Genomic DNA, 15,584 nt, shown 5'->3' with positions numbered 1-15,584 from the left:
ACTAAATCATCCCAGCCAGGGCTTTGTCAAGCCTGGCCTTAAAAACCAATAAGGAAGGAGATTCCACCACCTCCCTAGGTAATCCATTCCAGTGCTTCACCACCCGCCTAGTGAAAAAGTTTTTCCTAATATTCAAGCTAAACCTCCCCCACTGCAACTTGAGACCATTACTCCTTGTTCTGTCATCAGGTACCACTGAGAACAGTCTAGATCCATCCGTTTTGGAACCCCCTTTCAAGTAGTTGAAAGCAGCTATCAAATCCCTCTTCATTCTTCTCTTCTGCAGACTATACATTCCCAGTTCCCTTAACCTCTCCTCATAAGTCATGTGCTCCAGCCCCCTAATCATTTTTGTTGCCCTCTGCTGGACTCTTTCCAATTTTTCCACATCCTTCTTGTAGTGTGGGGCCCAAAACTAGACACAGAACTCCAGAAGAGGCCTCACCAATGCCGAATAGAGGGGAATGATCATGTACATCGATTGCTGGCAATGCCCCTACTTATACAGCCCAAAATGCCGTTAGCCTTCTTGGCAACAAGGGCACACTGTTGACTCAGATCCCGCTTCCCATCCACTGTAACCCCTGGGTCCTTTTCTGCAGAACTGCTGCCTAGCCATTCGGTCCCTAGTCTGTAGCAGTGCATGGGATTCTTCGGTCCTAAGTGCAGGACTCTGCACTTGTCCTTGTTGAACCTCATCAGATTTCTTTTGGCTCAATCCTCTAATTTGTCTAGGTCCCTCTGTATCCTATCCCTACCCTCCAGCGTATCTACCACTCCTTCCAGTTTAGTGCCATCTGCATGTCTTCACCCACCTGGGCCAGTGAATTTCCATTGTCAGATACAATGGCCCTTGCTTTGAAATTAGCACTCTTCTTCATTTACATTTCCAAGGCTCCAATCACGTTTGATGGGTAATTTAATTACAGGGATATACATAATGTAAAAGGTAATGTAATAGCAAATAACAATCCTTCATTAGTTTTCGTGAAGTTTACACATCAAGTACATTCTCATTTTAACACTAACATTTTTGATCTAGGGTTATCTAGTTACAGAGATATACATAATGTAATGTGATAGCAATCAACAGGTTATAGATAAGCAAAGGCAATACCACTAACATTTCCTTTGTGTGTTCACAAATGAATTGGCCTGATTACACTACAATACCTTTGACACTGCTTTGATTTCTATTAACATATGACTGAATTAGCCTGCAGCCCTGTCCTGAGCTGGCACCAGGGAAGACATCATCACACTGTTCACTGTTCACTACTGCTTCGTGCAATTAAACAGCTGCCTCCTCCCACCCCAAAAGTAGCTGCATTTCAGTGCTAAAATGATCCGTATATTTAAACCATTTGTAAAGTGTGAGGGAACTATGAGCTATTATTTCTCATTGATAATTCAGTTTTGTTCACAGATCCAACAGCCCTATTCAGCAAACCTTGCTCCAGGCAGATACACAGGAACATTGGGATGAAAGGGGTGGTTTGTGTTGGTGAGATGGTGGGGAGCAACCCCTGAAAGATTGAGGGTTGTGTGGGATGATCCAGGTGAATGGCTGGGCGGGTGGGATGGCTCAGATCCCAACTCATAGCTCTTCTACTGGTGATGGGTTTTAAATCACAGGTTGTCCGTGTGTATTTCTCATACCTGATGAAGCTGGGGACACTGTTGGGAGGGCCACAGAATGTTACCTCCACCTTCATTTCCTTCGCCTTGTCCTTCATCTCCAACCTCCAGAAGGAGGTCACCCCACTGCAGAAACGGCGGGAGAGAGGGATGCTGTTCTATCACACCACTATCAGGGAGCTGCAGGTGTGTGTCTTGAACTTCCAAATGAGAGAGAATGTGTGGAGCCACTTGCAGGAGCCCGGCAGAAATTGCCACTCTCCTGCCTCCTAGAGTCCCCTCTGCCACTGAATTGTCAGTTTCAGAGGGGTAGCCGTGTTAGACTGTATCAGTAAAAACAATGAGGAGTCCTTGTGGCACCTTAGAGACTAGCAAATTTATTTGGGCATAAGCTTTCATGGGCTATGACCCACTTCATCAGATGCATGGAGTAAGAAATACAGTAAGCAGGTATAAATATACAGCAAATGAAAAGATGGGAGTTGCCTTACCAAGTGGGGGATCAGTGCTAATCAGGCCAATTCAATTAGGGTGGATGTGGCCCATTCCTAATAGTTGACAAGAAAGTGTGAGTATCAAAAGAGGGAAAATTATTTTTTGTAATGACCCAGCCACTCCCAGTCTTTATTCAGGCCTAATTTGATGGTGTCAAGTTTGCAAATTAATTCCAGTTCTGCAGTTTCTCGTTGAAGTCTGTTTTTGAAGTTTTTTTGTCGAAGAATGGCCACTGTTCGAAGAATGGCCACAGTCTGTTATTGAGTGTCCAGGGAGATTGAAGTACTCTCCTACTGGTTTTGAAGTTACAGTTCTTGATGTCTGATTTGTGTCCATTTATTCTTTTGAGTAGATACTGTCTGGTTTGGCCAATGTACATGGCACAGGGGCATTGTGCACATCTACCAATGTGATATATGCCATCATGTGCGAGCACTTCAGTCTCCCTGGAGACATTCCTATTTTCCCCATTCAGTCCTGGGGATAGGCTGGGAAGTCACATTTCAGCATTTCTGTTTGGCTTTACCTTTAGGAAAAGGCACCCGCGATTGATTGGCTGTCATGCCTCCAGGCAGCCTTCCATCCTGTGCAGCTGAACATCTCCCAGCCAATCGTAGTGCATGACATGGATTATTTGAAAGGCATGTCGCGGATTATTGGAAAATGGCAGAAGGGGAGGTAGGAACTGATGTCTGATACTGTAGCCATTGTGCCTTGAGAAGGCTGTGATAGCTTCAGGTATCAAACTAAACCCGAATGGACTTAGTCAGTGTTCAGATAGGAGATGGCCAAGGAAACACTAAGGCACTGCAGAAGCTCAGTGGGTGACCGAGCAAGGCTCTTCCCACTTGTAATCATTAAAGATCCTATGGCACTTTCTGCAAGCTTTGACCTGTTTCCTGGCCCAGTTCCAGCTCAGGCAATTATATTCTGCCAAACTAAATTCTTCCTGCAGTTCCAGACAGAAGTACTGTTAATCACTCCTTGTCTTCAGCTGTTAAGTGATATTGCTGTTTGCAGTTAAACAGCTGCCACAGTTTACCCAAGATATGGATGCATTTAGTACTGGCTGAAGTGATCCTTATATATTAGTCCCTATAAATGTGCTGCTTTGTGTCTTTTCCCCAGTGTCCTACAGATCTATATGATCCTCTGCTTGGTTGGAAACCTCTCCCCAGCCCTCGACAGCCGGTTCCAAGATGCACGCAGGGAGCTGTTTGAAAAGCTGCATGGAAAGACAGGAGAATCTGGGATGGTGAGTCAGCTTCCCTTCAGTTCCCCCAGCTCCCAATGCAGCTCTGTAGATGCTCTGCTCCGATGGCCACCCCCAGTGACTGCTGCCCTGATCTCTAGTCCTCGAAGTAATTTCTCATGTTGGAGGGACAGAGTGGAAGGACATGCTGATCAGGATAGCAGCATTACTTCCTATTTCCCAGCACTTTCCTCTAGTGATGATGCCATGGAGGAAGCCAGCCCTGTACCTGCTGCACCCATGGAGTCCAATCCACACTAAGAGACTTCCACAAGGACAGGGGTTGGAGAACAATATACAGATGGGCAGGTTTCCTTTTTCTGTCCCTTCCAGCCAGGATATGAGTCCCCTCCACTTGTGGAAGCGAAGAGGGTGAACCAGCCTTGAGTTCTATGGTCATGTTTTCTGAAATGCTCAAAGGCTTTTAGAGTTGATAAAAATCTAAGTAAAATAAATTAAATTCTTGATTATTTGCTATGATCATTACTACACATGTACACATATTTCTCTGTCCCTCTCTCTTTCTATGTGTTGTTCTGCCTTCCTCCTCTGGAACTTTGTTTCTCTCTCTCTCTCTCTCTCTCTGCTTCTTTCCCAGGTACTGGCCCATCGCTGGAGGAAATGCCTGAGTGACACCAGCACCTTCTTTGAGCCTGTGCTTGGGGAGATGATTGTGCAAGAGATTTTCCCTCAAGAGACAAAGGAACTCGTAGGTATTCTTCTTCCCCCACCCAAACACAAACTCAGTTTAATTTCCTTCTCCTCTTTCCATTCTCACCTGATACACTGTCAAGGTCAGGTCACTTCCTTATTCCTTACAAATGTCCCATCATTCTGTGGGAGTGAGGTAGGTTATTGGAGCTTCAATACACTTATTGCTAAAATAGTCAGTACTAGGACCGCCGTCCTTATCCTCATCCCTTCAGTAACAAAGCAGAGAGTGGGGGCCCCAGTACTCATGCATGACCCTACACTAAAACAAACCACTGTGTGCAGCCCCAGCACTCATACAGGACCCTACAATAACAGACTAGTGCATGCAGCCCCAATACTCATGAGTGATTTTATAATAACAAACCTGTGCTTGCAGGCCCAGTACTTATATGTGACCCTACAATAACAAACTAGTGCATGCAGCCCCAGTAAGTGCAGATCCAGCACTCATTAACCATCTCATAATAACAGACTAGCATGGATTACCCAGTACTTGTGAACCCAGTACTGTATTAACAAACCAATATGCCTGGGCTTCTGAGTGGGTCAGTAATAACAAACAAGTCTGCGTACCCTGGGGAAGGGGAACCTTTTTGCTAAGGGATCAGATTTCCATTTCCAAGGTTATTAGCACAAGCACTGAATTTATAAAGGGTTTGCACTGTGTGAAAAATGCCATGAAAAAATGACCCAGGGACATGGGACAATGAGAGAGATTAAAGAGGGAAGAGCAATGAAGAAGCAGAGAAGAGAAAGAGGGAAGAAGGACACAGGAGAGCATGTCAAACTACAGCGCTCATCTTCCTTGTAAGGTCATCAGTTAAGTGAATTTGCTGGGCTTCCTCCAGGGCAGAATATAGGTTCCACTGTGGGAGAAGTGTATGTATGTGTGCACATGTGTGTAGCGAAGCCCTGAACTGATTGACTGAATCCCCCTCAGACACCACCAGCAAAGAGGAGGGTCAGATTGTATAATAGAGGGAGCTGGAACTAAATACATCCTGAACTTTCCTTTAATTCAAACAAAGGGAAAGAGTCTAGAGTAGATCCCATCCCATGTTAGGAGAGGAGAAGTCTAGGACTCAATGAACAAGGGATTGTGTTCTCCTCTCACCTAAGCAGAGGCAATGAGGAGATGAGGAGAACAGGGTAGGGTTAGGGGAACAGTGTACAGGGACAAGCCCATGGCTGAACGGAAGTAAAGAACGAATTCCCTTCTCACTCCCTGGAAAGAGGGATCCTTACCAGGGCTGGGTTGTAGCTCAATTTGTGGAGCATAGATAGAGAGTAGCCCAGGACTGAATAAACATGGGCCCTGTTTGCTCCCCTCTCCTCTCAGAGCCAGATATGGTATTTCTTAAGGAGCAGCTGCTTTTCTGTAGCCCTGAGTGTATCTCTCTTTCTCCCTTGGCAGGCTGAGAAGATGTTCTCTGTGGTCCGAGATGCCCTCAACAGTCGGCTGGATCAGGTGGAGTGGATGGATGAGCAGACCCGACAAGAGGCCAAGGACAAGGCATGTGTGGAAGACACAGGTCACTGGGTCCTTATGTCCCAGAAGCTCCTGGGAAGGGATGGGTGTCTGCACCTGCACATACTTTGACATGTGTTCTCATGTACATGATCCTACATGGACACTTTTATACATACCTGCTCAACACCTCTAGGTGGATACACATATACCATCATATGCACATGGTCATACACTGACGTATATATGGAAAAGTTCAGTGTTTATCCATGCGCACCCACAGCTGCGCACATGCCAACATATATGAGCACCAACAAGCTTCCACATGGAGGGAGATAAAAAAGCACAAAGCTGCCCTGGTGTAAGCAGCTGCAATTCCATGGGCTTCATTAGAGCAGCTGCTGTTTATATCAGGGTTGCATTTGGCCTTATAGCACTGATTTGGGAAAGGAGAAGAGCAAGGGGAGATGTGTTACCTGGAGAAGTCAAATAGGACAGCTCTTATTTTTACAGAGCTAACTTATAAGTCCTATTTACCCTGCCCTGAAACACATTATAGGGACATTCAAAATATAAAGAATCCTCTTGATTATGTGTATTATTTTATTTTAATGATTTAAGGTTTCTAAGCTTCAGGTGGAAATTGGCTATCCAGACAGCATCCTCCAAACTGCTGAAATGGACCGGGAATTCCAGGATGTGAGTTATACAATGCAAACATACCTGTCTTGTTACTGGTAATATACCTGTTCCATACCCAAGGGCAACTTCTGCTGGAGGGGAAGGGAGCAGAGCATACTTCATACAACTAGCATACCTTCTCCTTTCCCTCCAATGTCTTGTTTTGAAAGAGGTTGGGTCGGGAGAAGCTGGGAGGTCCAGCCAGTGCTCTTGCGTCTTTGCCTACTCTGCCTCTTGTTGGGACAGGAGAAGTTGGGTGTGGCACAGTTCATCCCCCACAGAATGCGTGCTCTGCTTTGCTTGTGATAATATCTCCTGCAGTCCTTTTCCACATCTTAGGTTGGAGATTTTGAGGGTTGGGAGAGAAAAGAGAGAATATTTGATTGTTTGTTTTTTGATTAACCCCATTTTCTGCCCTGTTTGGTGTTGTCTCTTTTGCCCCGTCCTCTTTCTGATTCTCATCTCTCTCTTGTTCTTGCTCTCTCTTCTGTGTCCTTTTAAACTTGCTCTCATTGCCTCTCTCTTTCCTTAGCTGGAGATACATGACAATACCTTTTTGCTCAATGTGGTGGCCTGCCTGAAGGCTGTGAGGGAAAATTTCTCCCTGAGGCTCCTTCATCCCCACCTGCAGGATAAGTATGTGTCAGCTGACAGGTGGTGGGGATGATGTGTGGTAGGGGACTGGTTATAGGATGTATATAGGCAGTGGAGAGGAGGTATAGGAGCAGCTGATTGGACACAAAAGAAGATATAACAAAAACAAAAGGATTTGAGATATAGTATAGGAATGGGCCAAGACAGTGGGGAGGAAATTTGCTCTTGTGGTTAATGCACTGTGCAGAAAGTCAGACAAGCTGGGTTCATTTCCCTGTTCTGCTACATACCGCCTGCATGACCCCGAGCAAGTCTCTTAGCCACTCTGTAAAATGAGGCTACTAGCCGTGGCTTACCTGATAGTGGTGTGGGGAGGGTACATCCATGAATGTTTCCAAGGAACTTAGTTATGGCAGTGATAAGTGCCTAATAAATAAATAAAGGCAGATACAGTGTTTGTATTGAACACATGAGGCTCTGAATAATGTGAACCTCTAACTCTGCCTCCTCGCTGTATGGGATTGCACTGGGGAGTTCTTTCTCTATGTCACCACCATTCCCACAAAGGTCCAGTACGGAGAGGGATCAGGAGACGGTCCCAAGCCGTTAATAGTGGGTGTTCTCTCTCCTTTCTTTTTCTGCTTCTAGTTGGGAGGTCTTCCCTTGGTCTGTCCATTCCTACTACTCATTGAGGCGCCACGCCGTGGTCTTCCCCGCGGGAATGTTCCGCAGCCCCTTCTTCCACGCTGAGTTCCCCAGGTACTGAGGGGCTGCAAAGCCACCAGCATAAACCTCACCCCTTCGGCATGCTGAGTTTCCAGCATACTGTTTCACTGCAAAAGGCCAAAAGTGGGGAGGGAGGGTCCTGCTCTGACTGAACTCAGTGGGAATTTGTCCACTGGCTTCAGTGAGAGCAAAATCAGAGCCTAAGTGCTTTCCATGTGGGGCTGAGATAAGCCATCTCTCATCTGTCACTGAGTAACCTCGGGCTCTTAACCTGAGACTCAGGCTGGCAGTTTTCCTGTCCCTCCCATACAGGCAGAATATAATAGAGTAGAAGGAAAAAGACATGAGGCTCATCAAGACAGGCTAAAACGAAGACAGTTCCTGAGCCCACCTCGATATTGAGTCACTCAAAGATGGAGATAAATTGTTTTCTAGATTCCAAGACTAAATCCTGTGAAACCTTTAGGCAATCTCCTGTCCAAAGTGTCTTCAAATGGATCAAAGACAGCTCTGCTCCTCCTTTTTAAAAAGATCACCACTACTAAGCAACCATTTTTTAATTTTTTTTTTTTTTTTTGCATTATGAGGTTTATATGCGTTCCTGTGAACCATCGAACAGTACAATTCTGTTCCTCTGTTATAATGAGAGAATCTCAGTTGAGCAACCAGTGTTGTCATTAAATGGTCATTTAAGACACATCAAACATTGTTTGATGTCATTGTTTTTGTTCCCCGGGAGAAAGGTTTGTACAGGGAGAATAATCCCAGACTCATTAAATTCCTGTAAAAAGTAGGCTCTCACTAGGGGAAGGAATGAAACAAGTGGTCTGATCAATATAATAATTCTTTTTAGTCTATGGTGAAACTTACACCTCCTATCTGTAGAACACCAATATGCCCTTGATGACTCATAAAACTCATAACAGGATTAAGAATGGGACACAGCTGAAATGACTAATGGCAAGACAAATATACTTTTCTAATGCTATGTGCTTCCGCTTAATGAGTGAGTCACTTCTGAATCAGCAGATCTGCCCCCTGTATTCAGTTTGATCTGCTGACTAAATTGACTGTGAGGGAAATAAGTTTGTTAACACTGTTAGCCCAGCAGAGCCAACAGTTCAGAGAGAGAGAGAGCATTAGATTCAGGAGTCAGACATCCAGGGTTGGGGTTGATAAAAATATTTCATAAATTCATTTTGAATTCTCCAAGTTGTTTCAGTTGAAATAAAAACATTTTGTTTCTACATTTTTTAAAGCAAAGTTTTGATTTTTCAATTCTAAATGACTTTTCATTTTGAATTTTACTTTAATTTTATTAAAGAAACTTTAAAAAAACTGAAAATGAAACATTTCATTTCAGGTGGAACTGAATGTTTCATTCAATACAAAGCAGATATTTTTTTCAACAGTTTGCTAAAAAAAAAATTAAAATTAAATTCTGGTCAACCCTGAAACAAAAGTTAGTTTTGATTTTTCAGAATGGCCAGTAAACTGAAAAATCAGTTATACATCCAGCTGTAGTTGCAGATAACCTTTAAAATGTGAACTGAGTCTGTAGAACTATTAAAGCAGCCACTGTTAGAGAGATGTGAGTTGCTCCTATTCATTTCAGTGACCTGTTAATTCTGAAAGGTAGTGACGATCACTATGTACATGTCAATGTTCTTTGCTTTTTCATTATTGATCAATGCATGTAAGAAAGGAGAGGGATGATCATACTGTGGAAATTTGACTGTGTGTGGATTAATTCTGGTGTTTCAAATGGGTGGAGCTTGGTTTGTGGGTGGAATTTGTGGGAGTACCACAACTATTTCTAGTGAAACCCCTGATTAGATTACTATCTTGTGCATAATTAGCAGACTTGTTAACAAACATCCAATTGCAATTGTTCATTTGTACAACCCCATTATCTTTACCCTCAGTTACCATTTGTGCAACTCTTCAGCAGGCAATGGGGTTGCACAGATGTCACTAACCTGGCATTACCATGTCACTAACCTGGCATGAGGACAGTGGGATTCCACAGTTAATGAGGGCAGAATTTGACTTGCAGAATCTTTATTAATGGTGAAAGGATATGAGCTAGAAAGAATTCAGCTTGACTCTCAGAGTATGTCTACACCAGAATAAAAGACGTGTGGCTGGCCTGGGTCAGCTGACTCGGGCTGTGGGGCTAAAATTGCTGTGTAGATCTAATATTCAGGCTCAGCCTGGAGCCTCCAGCAAGCCCAAAAGTCTATACAACAATTTTGCAGCTGTTCAGCAAGCCCAAGTCAGCTGACCCAGGCCAGCTGTGGGTATTTAATTGCTATGTAAACATAGCCAGGGGGAATTGGCAGTGCTGATAGTTAGAAGAATCATACCTTTGCTTGCACATTTACTGAACATGTTGATCTGGAATAACAGAGACGATAAGCATGCAGCTCCTGATACTGGTTTTACACCATCACTTGGCAGAGTAGAATCACACTTGATGGAGCAGGGCTGTACAGAGAAACCCTTGCGTCCCCTGCCTCCTGCAGGCTTGGCAGCTGATACCTCTTTACATTCTGTGTTTTTCAGCGCTGTGAACTTTGGAGCCATGGGAGTCATCATGGCACACGAGCTGCTTCACGCATTCTATGATTACGGTGCGTATTGTGAACCATTCAGGGGTGCTGGAGCTAGAGGTGCCAAGGGTGCAGCAACATCCCCTGGCCTGAAGTAGTAATACATAACCAAATACATGGTTTCCACTTTCAGCACCCTGACTATAAAAATTGTTCCAGTGCCCCGAACCATTGCTGGTAATTGCTCACTGTCACAGACCTCAGGGGTGTGTTCCCCCTGGAGAGCTCAGGGGAGCTACTCCAGGACCTGCTCCCTATTTAAATGTGTAGTGCAAAGGTGGGTTTGGTAAATTCAAAAGACTCAATCCCAGACCATGCTCATTACTAATGGGAGTAGAGACTGAATCCCAGTGGACACTGGTACTGCATTTACCTTCCTGGATTTCCCTCTTCTCCACAGTGGTGCCTGAGAGCTGTCCTAGATGCAACAAGGATGCATTAGTGCGGGGTACAGACTGCCTGGTGGAACAGTATGAACGCTACTCTCTGCAGGGCCTGAGAATCAATGGCACTTTCACCCTGCTGGAGAATGCAGCTGACACAGGAGGACTCGCCATCGCTTACCAAGTATCACAAGCTACCTGCTGTTCTAATCTTGTAGTTTCACACAACTCTGCTAATACCCCTCAATCCTGCCCTGCCCTGCAATCCCCCCTTCTCTGGTCCTGTCTTGGTCCTGTATGAATCAATACCCATATCTATGAAGTTGAAAGTACTCTGTAGAAGAAAGTTCCTCTTCAGGGAAGTTATGAGGTTTAATTAAATAATGTCTGTCACATGCCTTCAGATCTTTAGATAGAAGGTACTAGTGATATGCAAAACATGGCAAGTATTTTTTGAGCATGGGTGACTCAAGTTGAAATGGTTTTCATTCAATTATAGTGCATCAAACTGCATCATCTTCTGACCCTCTGCTGCCACTATGTGGTATTGCCTTGAATGGGAAGCACAACAGTTAGGTTGATAGGAAAGAGGGCAGGGATAAGCCATCTCAGAGAGCAAGGAGATGGGATGGGAAAGAAAAGGATACTACACTTTCTCAGTGAGTGGGTGGATGGATGTCTGTGTCCCAGCGTAAGAGCTCTGGGGCAGCATCAGCGGACAGCACCAACATCCACACTGGGAGGATGGAGGCTCCTGATTTCAGCTCTCCGTTGTGAGTTAAACTTTAATGATATTTGTGGGACACAGTCTGAGATTTTTTATTTTAATTTATCTGTCCCTGTTTGCCCACAGGCCTATAAGAACTGGCTGAAAAAGCACAAACAGGAGAGGAATTTACCCGGGAGTGGACTCTCACACCATCAGCTCTTCTACATCAGCTTTGCCAATGTAATGAACACCCTGCTGATCTTATTCATCTTGTCTGTCTCAGCCCATCTGGCCTCTTTTAATGTATCTTCCTCTCATACTTTCTCTCTCTGGTTTGTGTGTCTGATCATCACCATCTCCCTCCCTCCTGGTCTGAGTCTCTCTCCCTACTTCGCAGCACTGGACTGCTCCCTAAATGCTGATCAAAGGCCTCACTGAAGACATACATCTTACACTGGGCTCTGAAGCAATATCAGACTGTCAAAGGGACCAAGCACAACAATCTATCTACTATCCATCATTTAAGATTTATCTAAGGCAGCAGTCACTGGAATATCTAAGCATCCTTGGTTATGATGACTGATGATAATGAAAGAAAAAAAAGAATGATATTTAACTTGCCCATCAAAAGATAATTTACTTACCTGGGAAGAGTGGGCAAGAAGAAATTTAGGTTTGCAGGAAGGAAAAGACAGCAAGAGTGAACCAGCACTGCCACCATGATGGGCTTTAGGTAGAGAGATGATCAAGTATTTTGGTGATGGGGGTCAAGTACATGGATGGATGGATGGAGTGAGATTTTTCAGGTACCTTCCTCTTCGCAAGTTTAGGATTTATACATAACCAAACTCTTGAGCTGCAAGTGAAGTGCACTTCATAGATCACTGGTGTTATGTTCTCATAGAGATTCAGGGATCATAGAGATCAGCCATTGTATTCCACACTAGCTGGAGCTTCAGGGTGCTTATTGATGGTAGGCTCCTGAGAAGAGTGCAGAAGAAGGTGATCCAATCCTGTGGCTACAAAGCGTTGGGTCACTCTGGTAAGGTCTGCATTAGAGAAGGGATGGGGCAGCTCTAGGACCAGCTGTCAGTGAATGCAGGCAGGATTAACCAGAGTGATCATCTGGGCTTCCAGCAACAGTGATGAGTCTAGTATGACCCAGACACTGCAAACCACCTGAATAAAGGCTGGACACTCCCCTCCAAAGAATGGCATATTCACAGCACTACCTGTCCTATAGGTGCTTCCCCTGCCAGCCATAGTGAAAAGTTTAGAACAGATAAATATGGATAGATGGAACTCTTGCCCTCTACCATGCACTAGGAAATGGCAGTATCCAGGTGTGAAGAGAAGAACATGTAGATCTGAGTGTCATCCTCTCTCCTGGCACTGTTGTCCAGCATATCTCTCTGTCTGCCCTGTCTCCTTATGCTCATGTTGCCCAGGAAGGATGACAAGCTGGAACCCTGCAGAACCTATGTGAGGGCTCGTGGGCAAGTGAGCCTTTGGGATCATTCTTAAATGCTGACATGGTTGTTTTGTTTCCCTCCAGGGGATGTGTGGGCACCAGAGCCCCGAGAGACTGCGAGCCTTCCTGCACAGGGACCCACACAGCCCACCACCACTCCGCGTCCGTGGGCCCCTCAGCAACAGCCAGGACTTTGCCAGGCATTTCCACTGCTCCAGCACAGCACCAATGAATCCAGCCTTCAAGTGCCACATCTGGTAATCCACATGGAGAAGGAGGGGGAGAGAGAGAAAGCTGGAGACTGGAGCTGTAGAATTCATCCCTGCTGAAGAATGGCCTGCCCTCACACAAAGACATTCTGGAGCCTAACCCATTCCTCCCCATCCCTTCTTCTCATCCTTTTCCCCTGCCAACAGGTCATGGTGGCAGAAGGTTCCAGTCCGGGTAGCAGGAGGGAAGAGAGGCTAAACATAGCAGCCAGTACAGTGTGTGCTACTCCTCAAATGCTCCCCATGCTCTGCCCCAATTAGGCAAAATTGTGTGGGGGCACAGGCTTGCAAGGTAAATAGACAAGCTACAATCATTAACAACTCTGGGGGAAACCTCACAAGTCCCCATGCACACCTCCCACCCTGGACCATCAGGGATAGAAGAACCCGGATCTCTCACTCTGAAATCAAATGGGGGGAGCGACTCACTGGTTACCACTTCCAGATGGGAAGATGAGACATTTAATTAATGTACATTGCTAAAAACCCCACCTAGATATGTCATGGCACACCTGTCTTAGTGCCCCCAATATGAGTGGGATGGTCCTGGGATTTTATCTTATTTTCTGCTACTTAGCCTAGTGTCCTGGATCTGACTTGTCTAGCTCTTTGGGATTGTTCCTCCCCCTCCCCCCGGTTATTCTTACCTCTGACCACTAGGGCCTGGCCAGCTTGAATGGAAAGCTCAGTCCCATTAACTTCACTGGACTTTGGATCAAACCCTAGATACCACTCCTCCGATGCAGCAGTTGCCTCTCTTTTCTAATTGCTCCCCCTGCTGACTTCTGCTGAGAAGGAAGTAGCAGCAGCAGCTATTCTCAAGCTTTTTCGCACTCAGAAGAAGGGGAAGAGCATGCTCTGGCTGAAGGAGAAGAAAGGCTGAAACGGTAGAACCCCTTCTGTGGAGAAGAGGAAGGGGGGAAGCAATGCATGGACAGGACAGGGAGTGGAATCTCAGGAGTCAGTGACGTATAGTCAGTGACGTAGCTATAATGTTGCAAGTAATGAAGTTCCACCAGAACCATTGAGTTATGAGGTTCTGAGGGACTTCCAGATGGAATGGCACTCCAGCACATCACTTGGCCCATAGGGTGGCAATGCCGCTCACACAAATTTGGCTCTCACCCTCTTTGGTGGCACTTCGGCAGCAGCTCAAAGAAGAAGAGAGGGACTGAGGGACTCGCCGCCAAATTCCCTCCAAAGATCCTGCCTAGAACCAGCCCCGGTCAGGAGGCAATGGGGTGTGGGAGGGTGTTATGCCCCCCCCCCCAAGATGTTAGAGATTCCTACTAGTTGCCCCCAGTCACTCCATACGGAGATAACAGATAAGTCTTGTTCCCTCTCACAAAAAGGCATCAGGTTAGGGTGACCATATGTCTCATTTTGGCTGGGCCAGTCTCTTTTGGCCGCAGGTGGGTGGCAGAGGGGTCTTGGGCTGGCCCCACACATGTGGGAGAAAGGGAGGCCTCGGGTTGGCCCCACATAGGAAGGGAGGAGGGGGTGCCTTGGGTTAGCCCAATTGGGAAAATATGGTCACCCTACATCAAGTTAGCTATGGCTGGGGCCTGTTTAAGGAAAGGTTGGGATGGTAGGGGATGGTTTCCAGGGTTTATGGGAACCTCCAGAGGTCAGCCTCCAGATTTTAGAATGCTTCTCCAAATACCAAACTGCTTTTCAGGAATTTTTGCTAACCCGATGGGGTAGTTTTGCTGCTGTTATGTTTTTGTGACATAGTATTATTGTAACCAAATGTCATGTAGTAATGCAGTGTAGGGGGGGAAAGAGTAAAAGATGTAGTGGATTTCAGGAGCAGCAAGAAAACTGGCATATAAGAACATTTCTATATTACTAAGAACAGCCTGAAAACTATCATTTTGGAGGCCCTGATAATTAGACCTATATTTAAAAAAACAAAAAACCTAAAATTCACTAGAATTGGCAAGACAACCCTCCTGCAGCTCACAGGCACCTGTTTCTTTGTAAAGCTGTCCCTGGGAAATTTTTTAAATGGTGGGAGCTATTTTATTCTGACCATTATATTACCGGTGTGGTGATTCTTTGGGAGTAGATACTGGTATTGGGAATGAGCATCAAAATTAAAGCTGGAAAAGACCTATTAATTGTCTTACTTCCTCTCACTGTGTCAATTAGCCAGGGTTGTGGAGAGTTCTAAATCTTTGGCAATTTTTAAATTAAGACTGGATGTTGTTCTAAAAAACAGGAATTATTGGGGGAAGTTCTATGGCCTGTTTATACAGGAGGTCAGACTAGATGATCACAATCATCCCTTCTGGCCTTGGAATCTATGAATCCAGTGCCAACCAGTATAGGCCAACACAGTATATTCTTCAGGAGCACTTCTTTTACTTTTTTTTCTGTCAGTTTTATTTTCCAGCTCTCAAGCACTGCTGTAATATCAGAGTTGCAAATGCTGCCGGAGAATGTTTAAATCCAAACTACAATCTGTATTCCTTGGAGTGAACAAAGAAAATCTTAGAAACATTTCTACTAGTTTTAAGAAAATGGTGTATATCAAACTCACAGTTTGATATAAGTAATAGCACCTATGTTG

General features: G+C 45.1%; 1 protein-coding gene across 8 annotated transcripts in view; it reads left to right on the top strand.

Moving 5' to 3' along the window:
* Positions 1–15,128, top strand: part of KEL (Kell metallo-endopeptidase (Kell blood group)) — a 30,931-nt gene extending 15,803 nt beyond the window's left edge. For 6 of the 8 annotated variants that reach the window (XM_065584920.1, XM_065584947.1, XM_065584952.1 and 3 more), the window contains 11 exons: positions 1,636–1,824; positions 2,666–2,811; positions 3,262–3,388; positions 3,984–4,094; positions 5,514–5,612; positions 6,189–6,266; positions 6,781–6,884; positions 7,491–7,601; positions 10,134–10,201; positions 10,581–10,747; positions 11,417–12,834. In XM_065584920.1, coding sequence (XP_065440992.1) covers positions 1,636–1,824; positions 2,666–2,811; positions 3,262–3,388; positions 3,984–4,094; positions 5,514–5,612; positions 6,189–6,266; positions 6,781–6,884; positions 7,491–7,601; positions 10,134–10,201; positions 10,581–10,747; positions 11,417–11,710 — 1,494 coding nt within the window. In that variant the 3' untranslated portion in view covers positions 11,711–12,834. Of the gene's footprint in view, positions 1–1,635; positions 1,825–2,665; positions 2,812–3,261; positions 3,389–3,983; positions 4,095–5,513; positions 5,613–6,188; positions 6,267–6,780; positions 6,885–7,490; positions 7,602–10,133; positions 10,202–10,580; positions 10,748–11,416 lie in introns of all 8 variants that reach the window. The other 2 variants (XM_005281661.5, XM_065584945.1) reach the window with 2 other exon arrangements.
* Positions 15,129–15,584: the final 456 nt, after the last annotated feature.

Source organism: Chrysemys picta, chromosome 1 (assembly GCF_011386835.1).
Source record: "Chrysemys picta bellii isolate R12L10 chromosome 1, ASM1138683v2, whole genome shotgun sequence".
In the NCBI taxonomy this organism is placed as follows: Eukaryota; Metazoa; Chordata; order Testudines; family Emydidae; genus Chrysemys; species Chrysemys picta.
Note: the sequence above shows the minus strand (reverse complement) of the source record. Positions and strands in the feature narration are given on the sequence as shown.